General features: G+C 39.0%; 1 protein-coding gene across 2 annotated transcripts in view; it reads left to right on the top strand.

Moving 5' to 3' along the window:
* Positions 1 to 1,797: 1,797 nt before the first annotated feature.
* LOC110949534 (glucosidase 2 subunit beta-like) overlaps positions 1,798 to 17,150 on the top strand; it is a 155,506-nt gene continuing 140,153 nt past the window's right edge. Inside the window, exons 1-6 of one of the 2 annotated variants that reach the window (XM_022191649.2) lie at positions 1,798 to 2,018; positions 2,359 to 2,475; positions 4,105 to 4,200; positions 8,370 to 8,427; positions 9,242 to 9,359; positions 16,606 to 16,735. In XM_022191649.2, the coding sequence (XP_022047341.1) occupies positions 1,937 to 2,018; positions 2,359 to 2,475; positions 4,105 to 4,200; positions 8,370 to 8,427; positions 9,242 to 9,359; positions 16,606 to 16,735 (601 nt within the window). In that variant the 5' untranslated portion in view covers positions 1,798 to 1,936. The remainder of the gene's footprint in view (positions 2,019 to 2,358; positions 2,476 to 4,104; positions 4,201 to 8,369; positions 8,428 to 9,241; positions 9,360 to 16,605; positions 16,736 to 17,150) is intronic. The other variant, XM_022191648.2, reaches the window with a different exon arrangement.

The raw sequence follows: 17,150 nt of genomic DNA, 5'->3' as shown, positions 1-17,150 counted from the left end.
GTGATCCTTTAAGACAAACTTTTGATTTGTTAAACACATTGGTTTAGGATCAATCACTTCCAAAACTAATGACATTCCCATCTACTTCACATTCAGTCAACAAATAATAGTGATCATAATATAAATTCATTTACATTATTATATGTATTTATATTTGGTCATATAAGGTAGTATATATCAGTTAGTATACATTGATTTGTGAGAAAAATCCACATTTTAGCTCTATTTAAGAACACTAATATAATAAATATAAAATAACAATTTATTTATATATAAACTAGAAAATCAGAAAAGTACCCCCTCTTAAATTATAAATATTAGTAACTATCCTGAAATGTTTGCAGTTTGTCTAAAGTACGGCGGCCCGCGGGCGGGCCGTTTTTTTATCGGTATACGCTTTTTTTTAAAATAGAAGGACACTGCAAACACGATTATACAAACACTATACACACATAGAAAGCTGAGATTCTCATGAATCCACCGGTATAAACCACTTTCAGATGTGATTACCACAGCGGGTAATATAAACACATTTATCCAACAAACAACAAGTCATGTAAACGTGCACAGCTCACCTGTCGACGCAGTTTGGACGCTCGTTTCTGGTCATAAAAGAAGATAATCCACAAAAACCGGCCAGAACCCAAGCTTAGCCATCCAGAGGAAACAATCCAGTATAATACTTTGGCCAAAACATGTCTCGAAATAGGTAAAAAATCCAGAAAACGATCGGCTCCGTGCGCGTGCACGCGGCGCGTGGTGGCGCTGTGCGTTTCATATTCACTGCATCTTTCTATTATAACTTTATCATACACGGTCGAATTCCCTTTGTTCGCGATTCAAAATGGATACTGGAGACTTCTCCTCCGTTTCAAACCGAACTTCAACCAATCAGGTGACTCGTTTCCGCCTACTTCGGCGATTTAGCCAACCATGGCCGAGTCTGACAGATATCGATTACATCACTTGATTGACTTGTTTCTCAGCAAATCACGCCGGAGGAACCGTTAGATTGACAGGCCTGGTAGCCAATGAGCTTGCTGAATGGCTTGAATATAAATCCCGCCTCTGCCAGCGGCTTTATATGATATTTCATTCGTGAGCTCCGGGCTTCACCTGCTGTTTCTCTGTATTCCTCTCAATCTGTGTGTGTGATCGACACTGAAGCCTATCTGAAGTGATTTTTTGAGTTCTTTATGAGTTTTTGGAATGAAAATGAAGTGAAAATGAAGTGAAAATGAATTTATACCATTCTGTAGAGAGTGTGCACAGTGTATAAAGAGTGTATCCAACATTGACAGGGGCGGAGCATATCAGTACAAATACATGTGTGAAACACTCATTTCTTGTAGTATTGCTCTGAAATTTTGACCTGAACTATGTAAGACCCCAGGCTTTTGCAATATTGTGTTTTCAAGCTCTTACAGTGCTGCCACACTGATTTTCAGGTGTTTTATTAGGGAAAAAATGTAGGCGAGAAAAAAATTCATCCTAATTCAGTGTGTGCCAACATGAAATACTCTGTGCCAGTAGCACCTGGAGTAATTCTGACTGCACTGGGTGAAAATTCAGGTTGTCAGCTTTCAAATGAGACCCCAACCATGCATGTACTCCAAACAGTTCAAGAACAGCATTCAATTTACTTTCTGTAAATCTCAGTAGAAATTTCGGGCGGAAATTGCCCAGACCTTAAAGGGTTAACCCTTCAAGTTCAGTTCAAGTGTGCTGCTTTCCCCCTCCCTCTCAGTGACGTACTTACTTGTGATTGGCCGAACGAGTCACACGAGTCTCGATTCTCACCCAATAATCACATGTGACCGCATGTTTCAGGAAGCGAAAACATGGAGAGTTTAAATGTTTAAATTGGAGTTTCAAACAGGTTTTAGCGGGATTTTATGAAGCAGGACGCTGAAAATCCACCGTTCTGGTCTCGGACATGCGTTTCCAAGTTCTCGTCGCTGCTGTCTTCTGGTCTGGATTTGTGGATTCGCGGAAAGTTAGAGGAATATCCTCGTCCTGTAAGTTCACTGTCCCCCCTTTTAGCTTGAAGCTACAGTGAGCTAACATGATATATGTGGATAACGGTGCGTTTTTATCACGAGCTGTAGCTTTGACAGGTGTTTAGTTTCAACGCAGACAGCTTGTTACAAGGTCCTATAACGCTGTCAAGGTCGTCCAGGTGTGCTGTAGTTAGAATTTAAAGTTAATTCAAGGTGGTAGCAATAAAACATCTGCAGGGTTGATTTGCAATCCCAGTAGCATTTTAAGGCTCTAAAATAAATGTTGTAGACACTGAATGTTGCTTTGTTTCGCTCCGGGCTGCAGCTAATGTAGGTGTCTGTGTTTATTATGTAACAGACAAGAGGTTCTACAAAGAGAGGAAGTCCTTTCTGTGCATCGATGGGTCCAAAATCATCCCCTTTGAGCAGGTGAACGATGACTACTGTGACTGTGAGGATGGATCTGATGAACCAGGTGAGAAGTCAATGTGTGGGTGTCTGTTTACTAATGTCAGGTGACTGTTTGTTGTGACTGTGACATGAGGGGTGGGCTATGAAGCAAGATCACTGTGTTTGAGAGATGTATCAAGAGTCTAAAGCCAGAGAATTTAATAACCTGGGATTTAAATCTGCTGTAAGAATCATAGCACATTTATTTTCTGACAATTCTCTCTGAATGTTACAGATTCTCAGCTGAGATTTTATCTGCAAACCTGTTGAGCTGCATGTTACTATAATCCCACTTAACAAAGCTTTGTAGTTGCAGTAAAGTAAACTTTATGCATTTTGTTGCCTCGAGAGCCTGAAAACGCATACATGTATTTTTGTTGTACTTGGTCCTGATTAGCTCACGACAACAACTTAGAAAACACATTCGTCAGTTGATATTAACACAGAGAATTTTCAATCAAAATCATTAGTTTCTCTTTGATTTGGCCAAAAGCTAAAGCGATTTCTATATATCCTTTATTATGAGACAGTCTCAGACCTAAATGTACTTCAGTGTCATGTTTAAATGTGTGAAATTAATAGTTTAGCTGCATTGAAAGTGCACTGAGGGGTAAAATAACATATATGAACTTAAATGATTAACAGTTTCCTACCAGCATTCCTCTCATGCTTTATTTGCAGTAACAATGTTGCTATTTGCTATTATAAATTCTTCATAGCTTCATTGTAACAACCTGATAGTCTTGACTGAAGCAAATGCCATCTTGGTCCATCTTGTGCAAAGAAAGGGTCAGATGATGCATTAAATGCCTCCTTGTCTGGGAGAATTCTATTAAATAATACTTGGTTATTGAAGAACTATTGTCACCACTTTCTGCGTTTGTGGGTTTTGTGGAGTCAGTTCACACAAAGAAGGCCGGGAACTTTTTGAGCTTGCTTCACCTCTCATGCGCTACACATCAGGTTTAACTTAGCCAGGATATCTTTTTATGATCTGGTTTCTCTAAACCTAACAACCACAGTCAGGCTGAGCGGTAACGCAAAGCCGGTTGTCAAACATGAGTTTGTTTCTATAGAAGAGGCAGCAGATAAGCAGTCACAAACATGGACAGGTTCAGAGCTGCATATTCCTCACAAGAAGAACAAACTGTAATCCTTCACCAATATAGAGTTTTAGAATATACAGGATAAAAGCAACACAGCTGCTGCCACAGTCTCCCACCTGACAGAATCAGATGTTTTTTTTTTAAGCCATGCAAAGTTTTACCTTTATACTAATAGTATTTGCAGAGTTACAGGCCCTTGATGTCCGTAAAGGTAGATTGAATTTTTTGCTTTTTAATTCGTGCTGTTTTCCCCATTGTTGGTCTCTCAAAAGTTCAACAGTTCAGCAGACAGACACACAAAATTGTCAGCTCTGATAAACACATTTGAGTTCTGTTATAAACTGTAGCTTAGTTTTACATCCACTGCAGGTGTCAAAATCTAAAGACTTAAGTCTCCTTTTTGTTCATTTTCTCTGTAATCAGATTTGAGCAGTAATATTATGGGATGTATCAGGGTTTGAGCAGTCAAACTGCAGCAGTTTAATGTCTATGGCATAGAGTCATAGAAACAATCACTGGTACTAATCTTCTGTTCTGGCTTCATCCAGGCACCTCAGCGTGTCCTCGTGGCCGATTCTACTGCACCAATCTGGGTTTTCGGCCACATTACATCCCATCATCACGGGTCAATGATGGCATCTGTGGTAAGGCTGTGATTTAATATTGGGCTATAGTGACCTAAACAGTAACTTTACAGTAGTGGGATATTGGAATAACAGTGTTTTCTGCTTCAGTGCTTTTCAAAGACAAAGTTACAAGTGAAAATTTGCCCTTTTTTTTCTCTTTGAAATCATTTTCTTAGGTAGTTTTGAGGTTGTAGTCAAAATAACTTCTTTCATTGGGCAAAAGATTTGCACCGTTAGCTTCCACCCCCTTCATTGTGTGTTCCGCAGCCGTGGACATGAATTCATATTTTCCTTGATGTCGAGAAGCTGACATGTTGGCGTTCAAACTGTCGCTGCTTTTTGCAGTACAAACAAACAGACGATGTCGACACGGCAAACAAAACATGGCTGTCGAGCGCACAAACGCAAAGAGGCTCTCCTTGGGAAAAAAAAACACCCTGGCTTTTATTTTTCTTTCTTAAGGCTTTCTCTCTGTTTTTTTTCTTGTAAAATCGGCCCCTTTCTCTTCTGCTCTCTGTTGTCTTCTTTCTGTCAGCAGCAGAAGCATTATACGAATAAAACATTGAAGGAATCAAAGAGCCGTGGGGGAATATTTCCTCAAGCCTCCCTCTCTCCTTTATTCTACTCCCACTTGTCTACCTTCCCCTCCTTCAGCGGAGACACTTAATAGCCAACACATCATTGTGTTTTCCTCTTTGGCTGCTTGTCTAGAGATTTTCATCGCTTTCCTTTTTTCGGGCTGCAGTCTTCTGCCTCCACCGGTCACCAACGGGGTTCTGGATAATTGAGAAATTACACACTGTGCCTTCTCTCTTGGGCCGAGTAAAAGCCAGATCTGAGCGCTTTATAGGACGCCACGCGGCTGCTGTTGCACGTGGATCATCTCAAGAGACTTTCTGTGAACCAGAGATGAAGATCTGATCTTCGTCTTTGAGGGCGAACGGTGACTGATCACATCAACAACATCTGCACTGTCGACTAAATGAACACGTCCTTCTTCTCGGTGCAACGCTGTTAATTAAAGACAGAAGAACAGCTGGTTAAGGGGTGGTTTTTAACAGTATTGAAAGCTGGGGATGTCAAAAATGCACACAAAAGTTTTTTGCGGTCGTGTGATAATTTGCAGCTCGTTATTACTTTCGTATTTTCTGCATTTGCACCAACTAAGAACCTTTTTAGCTTTTAATCCAAGGAACTTTATTCAAGGAAGAAAAAAATGTTTCGAAAAACAATGACAACGGTTGAAATTGGTGTGCTAATTTATGAGAAAGCAGTTTTATACAACATTTCTGTGCACAACTATACAAAAAAACGTAATTTCACAAAAAACATCAGTCTCCGACTCCCACCAGACTGACTCAGAATCTTCAGTTTATGTAATTAAACCTGAATATTTTCAGAGTTGCAGGCCCTAAAAAGCCAAATTTGAACACTTTTTTCAATATTTTTGAGGCTCTGTTGCTTCATATGTAAGAGGGAGTGCTCAAAAATTTGGGAAAAAGTATTCAAATTTGTTTATTAAGAATCTGCAGCTTCATCCCATCATGCAGGATATGTGGTTGGTCGCATTTTTACCTTCATTCGATACCAGGATCATCTTCTCGACATGATTTTTTCTGTATTAAAGTTAGGGCTGGACCCGAATATCCGAATATTCGTTCGCTGCGGCGGTATCCAGATATTAATTTTGGTATCTGAATATTCGCAGTTTAACTGAAGACAAAACGAAGGCAAAATTTGGACCCGGGAGACCAGACGAACGGATCCGAATATTCGGGCTGCCGCCAAACCCGGACATTACGGCGGAAAGGATATTCGGATATTCGTCTTTCATAGGGCCCGAATATTCGGAGGCCAGAAACCACTATTCGGGCCAGCCCTAATTAAAGTAAGTTTTAATATAGTTGTATTTACCTCAACTTAAATATATGAAGGGGCTCCAAAGTGCTGAAAAAGGCAACACAAATTCAAAAACGTGACATTTTCGCCCAGGTCTGTGTACTTCAAGGGCCTGTAATGAAGGAAAAGCTTTGCATGGCTTCATTAAATATACAAAAGAAATTGTTGATAAAAAATTCTTTGATTCCGAGGAGGTCAGATGGGAACTTCTTTTCAGATTTTATGTGATTAAAAAATGGCTACAAATCAGAGATGGTGGAGAAGAGGCTGTTCTAGAAGTGGAGTTGAGAGCTACAGCTACTGTATGTGAATTCAGCAAATACATCCATCTGGTTGGTTTGTGGAGAGAGAAGGTTTATATGACGACACTTATGTGACTTTTGTCGTGTGTAGACTTTCCAATTACATATTTTCATGGGTTTATTTCAGGACCTTCTTGACTTGGAAATGTATCTTTTTAATCTGACAAATGTGTAATTCATGGCAGTTTTTTGGTCAGTTTATGTTATTTATTTTTTTCGACCCAAGACTTCAACAAAATAGTTTGGCAGAATTTTGAGAATTTCATACGTGTTTAAACCTTTCAATTTTGTATTTTCAACCTTGGGGGGAAAAAAACATCTTAACTCTAGAAGGCCATTTTGTGTGTTCAATGTCTCACTCTCACAACCATGAAAGTTGGTGAAAACACAAACAGAATAGTTTCCAGCCGATCAAAATGATTGAATCAATCTAGCACAGGACATTTTTTTTAATTATTGGCCCTTGAAATTTGAAAAAAAAAGTCTAGGTGGTATTGTGTCCCCAGAAGATGGATGGATGAGTTTCCGTACACGGTATTGCTACAAAATGCTAAAGAAATGTATGTAAACTTCTGACTTTGACAAACATAATAAAAAAAAAATCTCTATCCGTTTTCTGGAATTTGGCAAATAGAAATAATTTTGGTAATCCTAATTGACCTAAAACAGGAAAAGTTTAGTCTGACTTAATGTCCGTCAGTGAGAGGAAAAAATAATTCTGTCTTTTTTAATATACAATGTATGTGAACGTCTGGTTTCAACTGTGTACACTTACAGGAACTATATATACAGTATATAGATGTGTCTATCTCTGCCTCTCTCAATCATCCATGCAGTTTCATATGTAGCATAAGTATGACAAGGCAGGGTTTCAGTGTTTTTTCTGGGGCACCAGTACCACCCTCATTTTAAGATTTGGCACTTTTTTTTTTCCGTTTTCAAGAGTCTGTAATTAAAAATTTGTCCTCCATTGGAGCCATTCAATCCTTTGGATCTTCAGAAGCTATTCTGTGTCCTCACCACATTTCATGACTTTGGGAGTTAAATTTCTGTCATTTTTTGACAAATTCTCAGCTCTATAAATATATGACACTGTCAAAATTTAGTCCAAAGCTAACTGACAGTTAGCTTAGCTAGAAGGAAAGGCAGCCTGGTTCTGACCAAACAGTAGGGAAGGATTAACAATGTACTGCCCAAAGTGTTTGCTGTGTACAAAATCTGTAAAAGCTTGGTGACGATGACATTAGTGACTACTCCTAATCAAGGAGACTGATATTTGGAACTGAAATGTCAGTCTCCGTGTAAAAATGTAGAATAAAACTCAAAGTTACATTTCTGAAGATGTTGAACCTTTGAATGGCTTTCCAGCTGAGACAGTTTTTTAATAAAACCATCAAAATAGACTATTTCCAAGGAGTGAAAAGATAACAAATCCTCAAAATTCAGGAAATTTTTATTAGATTAGACTTAGATTTCATCCCTAGTGAGAACCTTTATGAAGAAAATCTGAATCAGTTCAGCAACATGTCTTAAATTCTGATTTAAACAGACTGACCTTAAGCATTTTATCCATAAAGAACAAAGTCTTTAAAAGTCTTTTTTGGTGAGTCCAAAAACCACTAATATTAACTTCACTTACAACAAAGAACAGCAGCTAATCCTCACATTACAGCTGCAGTTTGTGTTTCGTATTTTTTTCTGACAGAAACTAATTTTCTCAAACTAAACATTTACATCATGTTTTTTGCTTAAATGATTATTTTTATGTATGAATTGATAATGAGAACATGTACATGTGTTTGTGCTGCGCATTAGCTTCCCCTTTATCCTGTGTCTGTTTCTGTTTCCTCTTTATGTATTGATTATTTAATTTCCAGATTGTTTGCCTCTCCTAACTAATATGTTTGTATGCTCCTCTGTTTTTTTTGTTTTTTTTAAAAATTCCTGTCTGTGCATTGGATTGGTTTCTCCTGTGTCTCTCGCCAGATTGCTGCGATGCTTCAGACGAATACAACAGCCCTGCTCACTGCCAGAACACTTGCTGGTCAGTCGAATCAAAACTGCGATTCAATATTTGTAAAATAACACATGCAGACACAAAATATGTCGCCACACGCCAAAGGGCCCCGCTATTCCTGCAACGATACAGGAATGTGATGCAGATACTCACCCAATCCAGTGGTGAATTGATAAAATAATTGCACTATTTTTTTTAAAGTCGTGTTGCTGTTAATAGAAAGCTACTTATCACAGCAACGGCATGATGCTCTGCTGCACTGGTGACTCAGCGTTTGTGCCACCAGGGGGCATGGTGTCACTATGATTAAAAACCTGATCACACTCAAAATGTGCAGCTTATGCATCTGAACACTATTTTAAAGAGTTCATATATGTTAAAGGAAGCTTCTTTACGTCTTTCAGAGTTGGTTTTTAATGCAGATAACATATCCAGGATGTGAATTTGAAGTTGTATAGATAATAGAAGTATGAATCCAAACCCATATCTATCATCTTCTCCACACCACGATGCAGCCGATGCTCCTAGTACATTAACCCACTTCTTTTGTTGACGCTATTCTATTATTTCATTCCCCTCCAAACCACATCCAGTGTATCTCATTATGTTTTCACAAGGTCCACGCTCACATTGTGTATTTCCCAGACTTAAAAAAAAAAACAGTTTAGCTCAGCTGCAGAGCCTCCCGTCTTATTTACTCTTCTAATTTGGATTCCTGCTGCATTGTGAGGCCCTTAAAATAAAATTGGATTGCGCCATCTCGGCGACCGTAGCAGGGGTGGCTGACGTTTTTTTTTCTCGATAATGACGGGAAATTGTGCATCCTCTCTCTTCCTTCCAGGAATCTGGGGCAGAAAGAAAGGGCCTACGTGGAGGGCCAGATGAGGACCCTGGACGAGGGTTTGCGACTCAAACAGCAGCTGATTGAGGAGGGAGTTCTGCTCTGGAGGGAGAAACAGGTACACAGGACTTTAGCAGAGTTATTATTATGTAACGTACAGGTGCAACAGAGGACAAAGAAGTCTAGTTACTTTTCCTTGTGATGCAAGTGTGGTCTGTTAGGATGGTCTAAAAATGGCCTCCATATACTGCATTTCAACTTAATCCTTAGATTAGGAGAAAATCGCTAACTTTAGATTGTTTGAAAAAGAGATATCTAAAGTGTAGGGGTTCCCACAGCAAAATATAGAGGATCTGTTTCCTAAAAGCATTGGAAATTGCTGCTAGTTGCTTCAAAAGTATAATGACGTCCAAATTAATGGATTTTTACATCAAATGCACAGGTTACAATGCACAAAATGCAGTTTTTGGAACAAAATGCTACCAGGATGCTAACAAATACTATGCCAACATGCTGATAATAAGCAAATGGTGAACATCAGCCTCATGGTGGCGCTATAGGATAAGTCAGTGTGTTACCAAAGTTACTAAAACACATTGCTCAACTGTTAGATTCTGAGATGTCACCTTTGAAAGACACTGCTGTTATATTGCATGCATTCATCAGAGTTTTTCCTCCAAAGATCCTATAATTTTGACTTCTTTTGCAACTGCTCTGTGTTCAAACTGCATAATATGTACACTGGAATCACTAAATGGGCTCTATAGTCGAAAAGTGGCCTGTATATACGGCATTTCAGCTCATTCTGTAGGCCAGGAGAAATCTGCGAATCTTAGGTTGTTTGAAAAGCAAGATATCTGAAAAATAGGAGCTACCACAGCAAAAATATTGGAAAATTGATTCCTGAAAACATTGAAAATTGCTGCTGGTTGCCCCTAAGGTGCTGTAATATCCAACTGAGTGGGTTTATGTGTCACATTCACAGCAGTTCTTGGAACAAAATCCTATCAGGAGGATGCTAACAGGTGGCCAAAGACTATGCTAGCATGCTGATATTAAGCAACAGCAAACAGCAGATGGTGCAAATGTTTAATGTCAACCTCAGAGTGTCACCAAAGCCATTAAAATCCATTGTTTGGGAGCCTTCCTGCCAGTTATCTATTAGATTTTGAGACATTTCACTTGTCTCTCTCTTCTGTCTGTTTATTATCATCAGCAAATATGATGACACACGCCCCCAAAATGATCACATTTTGCTCCTAGTTTGCAGATATTGTTGTCCCTCAACACATTTAATTAACTTTTCACCTTGCAGACACAGTAGCTGCAGCGTTATTACCTGGCTAGCTGGCTAACACACTTGATGGAACGGGACACTGAGGTTAATTTGCTTTTATATGCGCCGCGCTCTGAGGATTCCTGTTCTAAGTGAGCAGCTTGTGCTCTGTGGTACTGTTTTGATCATACATGTTGGTGACACCTGCTGCTACAGGCGTCTGTCGGCCTGCTGCGGAGGTAGTTTTTGCCTTGTCAGACTGAGACGTTTCGCTGCTTTCTAGCTGTCAAAAAACCTGCAATTTTCCTGCCATTATCTCACTCGGATCGCTCCGTTTTAGCTGATCAATTCTCGCCGTTTCCTCCCATTTTAGCATAACAGACACATCTCCTATTCTAATTCCAGTTTGGGCTGCCATCTGCAACCCATAAACATCTTCGTATTCTTCTCCTGCCGCCAACTTTGCATTTAATGAGCAATTCAGCCGTGACTTTGTTCCATTCGCCGTCGCTCTAAAGCAGCGAGGAGTGAATGTATGGGTTTAGGTCGGCACAAGAAACCAAAAACACAAGCATTCCTTCACACAACTGAGCAGAATCTTCTCCATTTTGCGCGTTTAGTTTAACAAGCCAAATTAGAAACTGGAGCCCTGGAGTTTGGTGGAAATTAAACCTGTTTATTTTGCAGCTGTGGCTCTCTTAAGATGTTTCTTGTTACTTAATGCGTTATTGTGCTTTAGGAGCTACCAGTTAGATGGTCCAGTATTGTTTAACATATAAATACAGTAAAATATGTAGTTTAGATTCTCAAAGACCTGCTGCAGCACATTTTGCAGTCTCTCAACCCTTTTGTTATTTTCCAGCATTGATTATGTAAAAAAATCGCTTAATTTCAAGGTGTTCCGAAGCAATTTACAGCACTGTTTGTGTTTTTAAAAAAGGCATTTTAAGAATGTCGGTGCTTGTTTAAAATGCGTGTAATGAAAGATGCGGTTAAGAAGATACCACCTAACAGATTTGACTGAAGGCCACTTTTTTTGTTGCACACAGGCTTTACCCACTCCTCTTTTCCGTTCTCCATTTGTGTTTTTTTTTCCCGTTCTTTTCTGTGGCGGCTGATTGGCAGATCGAGGCTGAAGTGTCGCCCAGAACCTCGTAGCCCCGTCGCACTTTGTGATCCTCCTCTTTCAGCTCGTCTCTGTTGATATGGCAGGGTTACCTCGGGGGTCTTCGAGCTGGAAAACCTCACACAATGACTGAAAAATGAACTCTTCCCGTGGTTCAAGGGTTAAGGAAGAATCTGCTGTTGTAGAAACCGCTCACCGGGAAACTTTTTAATCAAATTAGAAGCCGTTTATACAATGTGAGACGCAACCGGCACAAATAGGAAAGCTGCTGTTAATTGAATACAAATTGGTATTCGATAAAATCCTCTTTCAGGAGATTTGTGATTATCTTTCTGCTTATTGGCCCATTTTTAAGAGAACATCTTAAAGCAGGAAATTATGTGCAGCGTTTGCTACTAATCATCCTCCAAATGTGGATTTTTGTTTGCTTTCAGCCTTCCAGGAGATCAATTTATCGAAAATCTTAATGTCAAACAAAAATACAAGACTATGACTGCATGAACTTAGGTTTATGTGCAAATAATACACTGTAAAAACTCTGTTTTAACAAAAAACAATTTACTGTATTTTACAGTTTTTCCCTGTTTTGATATTAACTAGTAAAATGACAGTAAAGTGTTAACATTTGTCCACATAAAAATCTGTTCTTTTACAATTAATAAATAGTTCCTTTCCTGAATTTGACTGTTGTTTTATACAATGTTTTTACTGTGTTTCGATTAGCTAAAAATATAATTATTTCAGATATTTTTTCAGAACTTAACATCACACTATTCCACCATTTTCTGCAAGATTTCTCCTGCCTTGTTAAATAACAGATAGCTAGGAAAATTACAAAGGAAATATTAATTTATATGTTAACTACGCAAAAAGAAACAAGTGTAAACAACTGTAAACAATGTTCACATCAAAAATCTGTGTTTTAACTGTAAAATTGCATGAATTTACTATGTATGTTTTCCTTTTCTGAAAGATCAATTGTGCATTTAAGGGCTTAATTTTTTAAAAACTTTTAACTGTAATTATACAGATTTTTGCTTGTTTTTTAAAATTACAAAAAAAATTGAATACATTTCTGATAAATTTAATGTTATCTTTATTGAAAAAAAAGCTTCTCCTTCAAAAATAAGGGCTTTTCTAAGTGACCCCAAATGTTTGAACGGTAGGATATATCCTGTGCTGATGTTGCTGTTTTAGTTGTTAGGCATGCTATGGGCTGCAAGGGACCTAGTAGATCCCAGTTTGTCTTAACCCTTTGAAAAGTGGATCAAAAGTGAATCAAATCCAATGGAAAATGGGTATTTCCTGACTGACACTGCACATCAAAGGACTAAACATATGAGCTGGAGGTCATCAAACATCACTGAAGTCTTTGTCATGGTGCCCTTTGCTAGCTTAAACCCCCACAATGCCCTCTGCTTGAGTGACGCCTTCTGTAGTGTCTTTAGTATTAAACGTTAAGATGCTCTATCTGGTGGAGCAACCATTTGCTACGGCTAATCTACAATACGTTGTCAGACACGCATGGAGAATATGAACGTTTTCACTGTGTTTTAGAGCTTGTGGAGCCACAGTACATCCTACGCTCTCCACGCACTACATTTTAGAGCTTTACAACAAAGTCCATAAACACCTACGTTGCTTGGATGCAGAGATACAATGTTTTCTTAATGCATTGGAGAGCTACTCAGTTGTCAAAGATGTACACTTGATTGATTTAAGTAACTTTAATGTGCTTGAAGTGTGTATTGTCTGAGAAGATGGTTTCAGACTGGAACTAGTTTTAGCTGTTTTTATACTTTATTTGGAACTTTTTACATGTTGTGGGTGTTATTCACAAGTAAATATGTTCTTGTACTCTGATAATGGAGCCCATAAATCACTGCTGCAAACTGAAGGTAGCTAAGCAAGCAGCATGGCCTAGAAAGGTAGCCATCCCTGACTGAACCATGCTGAATCCATCACTGCATTATGAGAGTCTCTGAGGAGGGATTGTGAGACAGAATCGACACACACACACACATACACACACACACTGATTCACAAACAAGGAGCTGCTGCTCTTTCATATTAATTGGTCCATTACAGAGAGTGATGATAGGTTACGCTTGGTTGTCAAAAGCTGTCATTTTTTGGTGTGACAGCAACACCTCCTGATGCAAGCGATTTAAATAGTCCATTGTGCGACTCCGACTGCTGTTGTACGAGTTTTTAGTAAATACCGAGCTGGTTCTGGTCGGGAGGTAGATGTGATGCATCAAGAAAGAGACGGAGAGGAGGGCAGTCCGAAAGCTCTGCCTTAAAAATCAGACACAGCTTTGCAAACATGCTTTGCAAATTATTTTGAATTATATTGTTATCACAAAAAACGAAATATACAATCAGGACTGTGGAAAAGAACACAATGATTTTGATTAACAAGGTTCTTTTGATTGAAATTATGCGTAATACATCTGCTGCTACTTGAGGCAAGCACAGTGCCATTAGCTAAACATCAGACACTTACAGCAACAATGCTAATATTAGCCCTGAACACAAACAACAACATGAGGCTCATGGGATTTCATTAGTTTTAGTGGTATTTGGTTAAAAATCAAAGAGTTTGATGAAAAGTATCATCAACTTAACTCCAGTCATGCCAACTGATCTGTACCTACTTTTGTTGCCTTTTATGCAGCAGTTTTTGCAGTATTTGACTTAAATTCGCGAATGTTGACTCCATTCATTGAAAGATCAAGGCTTCTGAATGTGAATTTGGACCACACCCATATGTCATGTGACAAATACACTCACAAATATAAAAAAATATCATTTTCCATCAGTCTTTTTGAGTTATGACAACATATGATATTATGTTCAACTCACAAACTACATTAAGTAAGCGGAAGAAGCTTTTTCTCCACAATCCAAGGGTTTTTCTTTTCAATTACTGCTTACGTAGCATGGTAGCATGTGCAAAAGTTTTTAGGCCGATTCAGGGTTCTCGCCAGAGCATTTCAGCGTAACGGCCCGTTACGCTGTCATAACGGCCCGTTACGCTGTCGTAACGGCCCGTTACGCTATCAGTTTAAAATATTGTTAGGAGAGTGTGTGGCTCCGTCATGAGAGAGGGAGAGAGAGCAGCGTGTGTGAGTGTGAGAGAGGAGGAGCGCAAGCGAGAGAGACGGCAGTTCGGTAGAGGGGGAGAGAAGGTGTATAGTTGCTGGGTTGGCCTTACTGTGCGGTTCAGCCACTGTTGATAGACAGTAAAGACTGCAGTGTTCTTCGATATGGCTGGGCTGCTGTGTCTTTGCTTCTACGGCTGCTGAGGAAGTGAAGGGGGTTAACCCTTCCTGACCACGGTCGGGGCCGAACAGGAAGGGTTAACACTGTGATTAGGGCCGCTGCGTTATTATTTTAACAGATAACGCCATGTGCGTTTGTTTTCATCGACTGGGTGCCTATCTAGGTTAATTTATGTCTCCCCACCTCAGCCGTACTTTCCTGTCGATTGACCCGTTCTCGTCTATTGCGCGTGCGCGAGGACCTGCCGTTACGCTGATAAAAAATCCTGGTGAGAACCCTGCGATTACTCTTAAAATTTAACTTTGCTTCATGGAGAAATCTGAGTTTAAAATTTACAAGTTGATGAACATTATTACGTCAACCCATCAAAATAATGTTTTAAAAGGTTTATCTAATTTACTAAATTCTAGGTCGTAGCTTGTAGACTTCCATTTTATTAAGAATTCAGGAAGTGAAGTCTGAAGTTTTCTATTTGAGATTTTTTTGTTGATCAATAAATTATTGATGTTGAATGTACAGTGTAAGTAATTTAAGCCGTTCATATTATGTTTCTCTGCAGCCAATATCCAAAACTAGACTCTTGGAGACTCTGGAACTCCCCAGAAATCAATAATATGACACCTGATATGCAACCAAAATATTATTGCATAGCATATCACGCTTGAGTAGATATAAGCTGAGATTGCTAAACTAAAAGAATATGCCACAATTTCATGATTAAATTAATAATAAATCGGAATGAGAGTGATGAAAAAGATTGACTTGGGATTTGCGAAATGGTGACTTGATTGAAACCATCCATACTTGTTTTCACAATTTAGAACCAAATGAAAATTAAAAATAGTGTTTTCTGGGAAGATTTGGGGGTTAAATTAGGCACGTTTGATTGTACCGCTGACTTTACAACCAGCATATGTCCCAGAAAGCTACAAATAGAAAAACTCGGTATATATTTTCGCTCTAGTTCACTATTAATGCATTCCAAAATGTACATTATGAATATTTTAGACATTCAGAAGACTCTGTATATTATAAATTCTTGTACTTACAGAAGAATTTATGCAACATCAATATTTGCCTATATATAGAATAACCCTGTCTATGATTGTTTTCCCATAATTAGATTATTTGGTGCACTATTCTAGATTTTGTACACTTAGAAGACTTCTGTATATTTCTTGTTTATTTTAGGTTTATGCTGATGGTCCTAGTATGAAAGCCTCTTTTTTGACCTGTTTGCTGATGATGCCGTTCTAACATGTTTTATTTTGACAGTTTACTGTTATTTCCGGGTTCCCTTCTCATTTGATTTGTTGTGTTGAAATTGGACACAATGAAAAACGAGCCGGTTCTTGACTTTCCTGAATATTAATGGGCAGTCAAAAAAATGTAAAAAGGCAGTCCATTGTTTTCTTTTTTTTTTAAATTCAAAATGAAATTAAGACTCGGTTTTCGATTTTCGATTCAAAACGAAAACCTTTAAAAAGAGACCTTTTTTCTTTTTTCCAATCGTCTTTCCTTTATTTTCTCTTTTGCTGCAGCAAATTTCCCTGCTGTGAGATTAGTATAGGATTATCTTATCTTATCTTATCTACTTGCACAGTCACTGTAAACTAGAGGAGCTCTAATGAACTCTTCCTGTGGCTGATATAAAAATGTTGGCTGTTCTCTCCTCAGGCCCAGCTGAGAGAGCTCCAGCAGGTAGCCGAAGACCTACAGATCAAATTAGAGGAGCATCGGAGGAGGAAGCATGAAGCCGAGCGACTCAAAGAGCAAACATTAAAGGCTCTGGAAGCAGGTGACAGCGGTAAGGGTCGTGCCATTTTAACCCGCCGTGATTTGGTTCGAGTCCATTTAGAGGCCCTCTTTTCTCATTTCACAGAATTGCCTCAGTTTGCAGACATAGTTAGGCCATTGTCACGGCTACAGGGCAGCTTCCATTTCATTCCAGCTCGACTTGACTTCGAACAAAAGCAAATTGGCCTCAGAACCGCAGGTTAGACGGTCGGGATGACAAATGGTGGAACGTCACAAAGAGCTGGAAGGGTTAAATACAGACGCAGTTGAAATAAATGGAGAGCATTGCTGAGCGGCGGCGGTGGCATATTGCTTCCCCTCAGCTCTCCTTTTACGTTCCTCAAAACCTTCAGCAGAGAGGAGTTGCTTATAACTCACAGGAAAATTCCCTTATCGCTCCGGGCACAAGCTGGCTCGGCATTTAG

Source organism: Acanthochromis polyacanthus, chromosome 23 (genome assembly GCF_021347895.1).
Source record: "Acanthochromis polyacanthus isolate Apoly-LR-REF ecotype Palm Island chromosome 23, KAUST_Apoly_ChrSc, whole genome shotgun sequence".
In the NCBI taxonomy this organism is placed as follows: domain Eukaryota; kingdom Metazoa; phylum Chordata; class Actinopteri; family Pomacentridae; genus Acanthochromis; species Acanthochromis polyacanthus.
The sequence above is the reverse complement of the archived record's forward strand: the minus strand, read 5'-3'. Positions and strand labels throughout refer to the sequence as shown.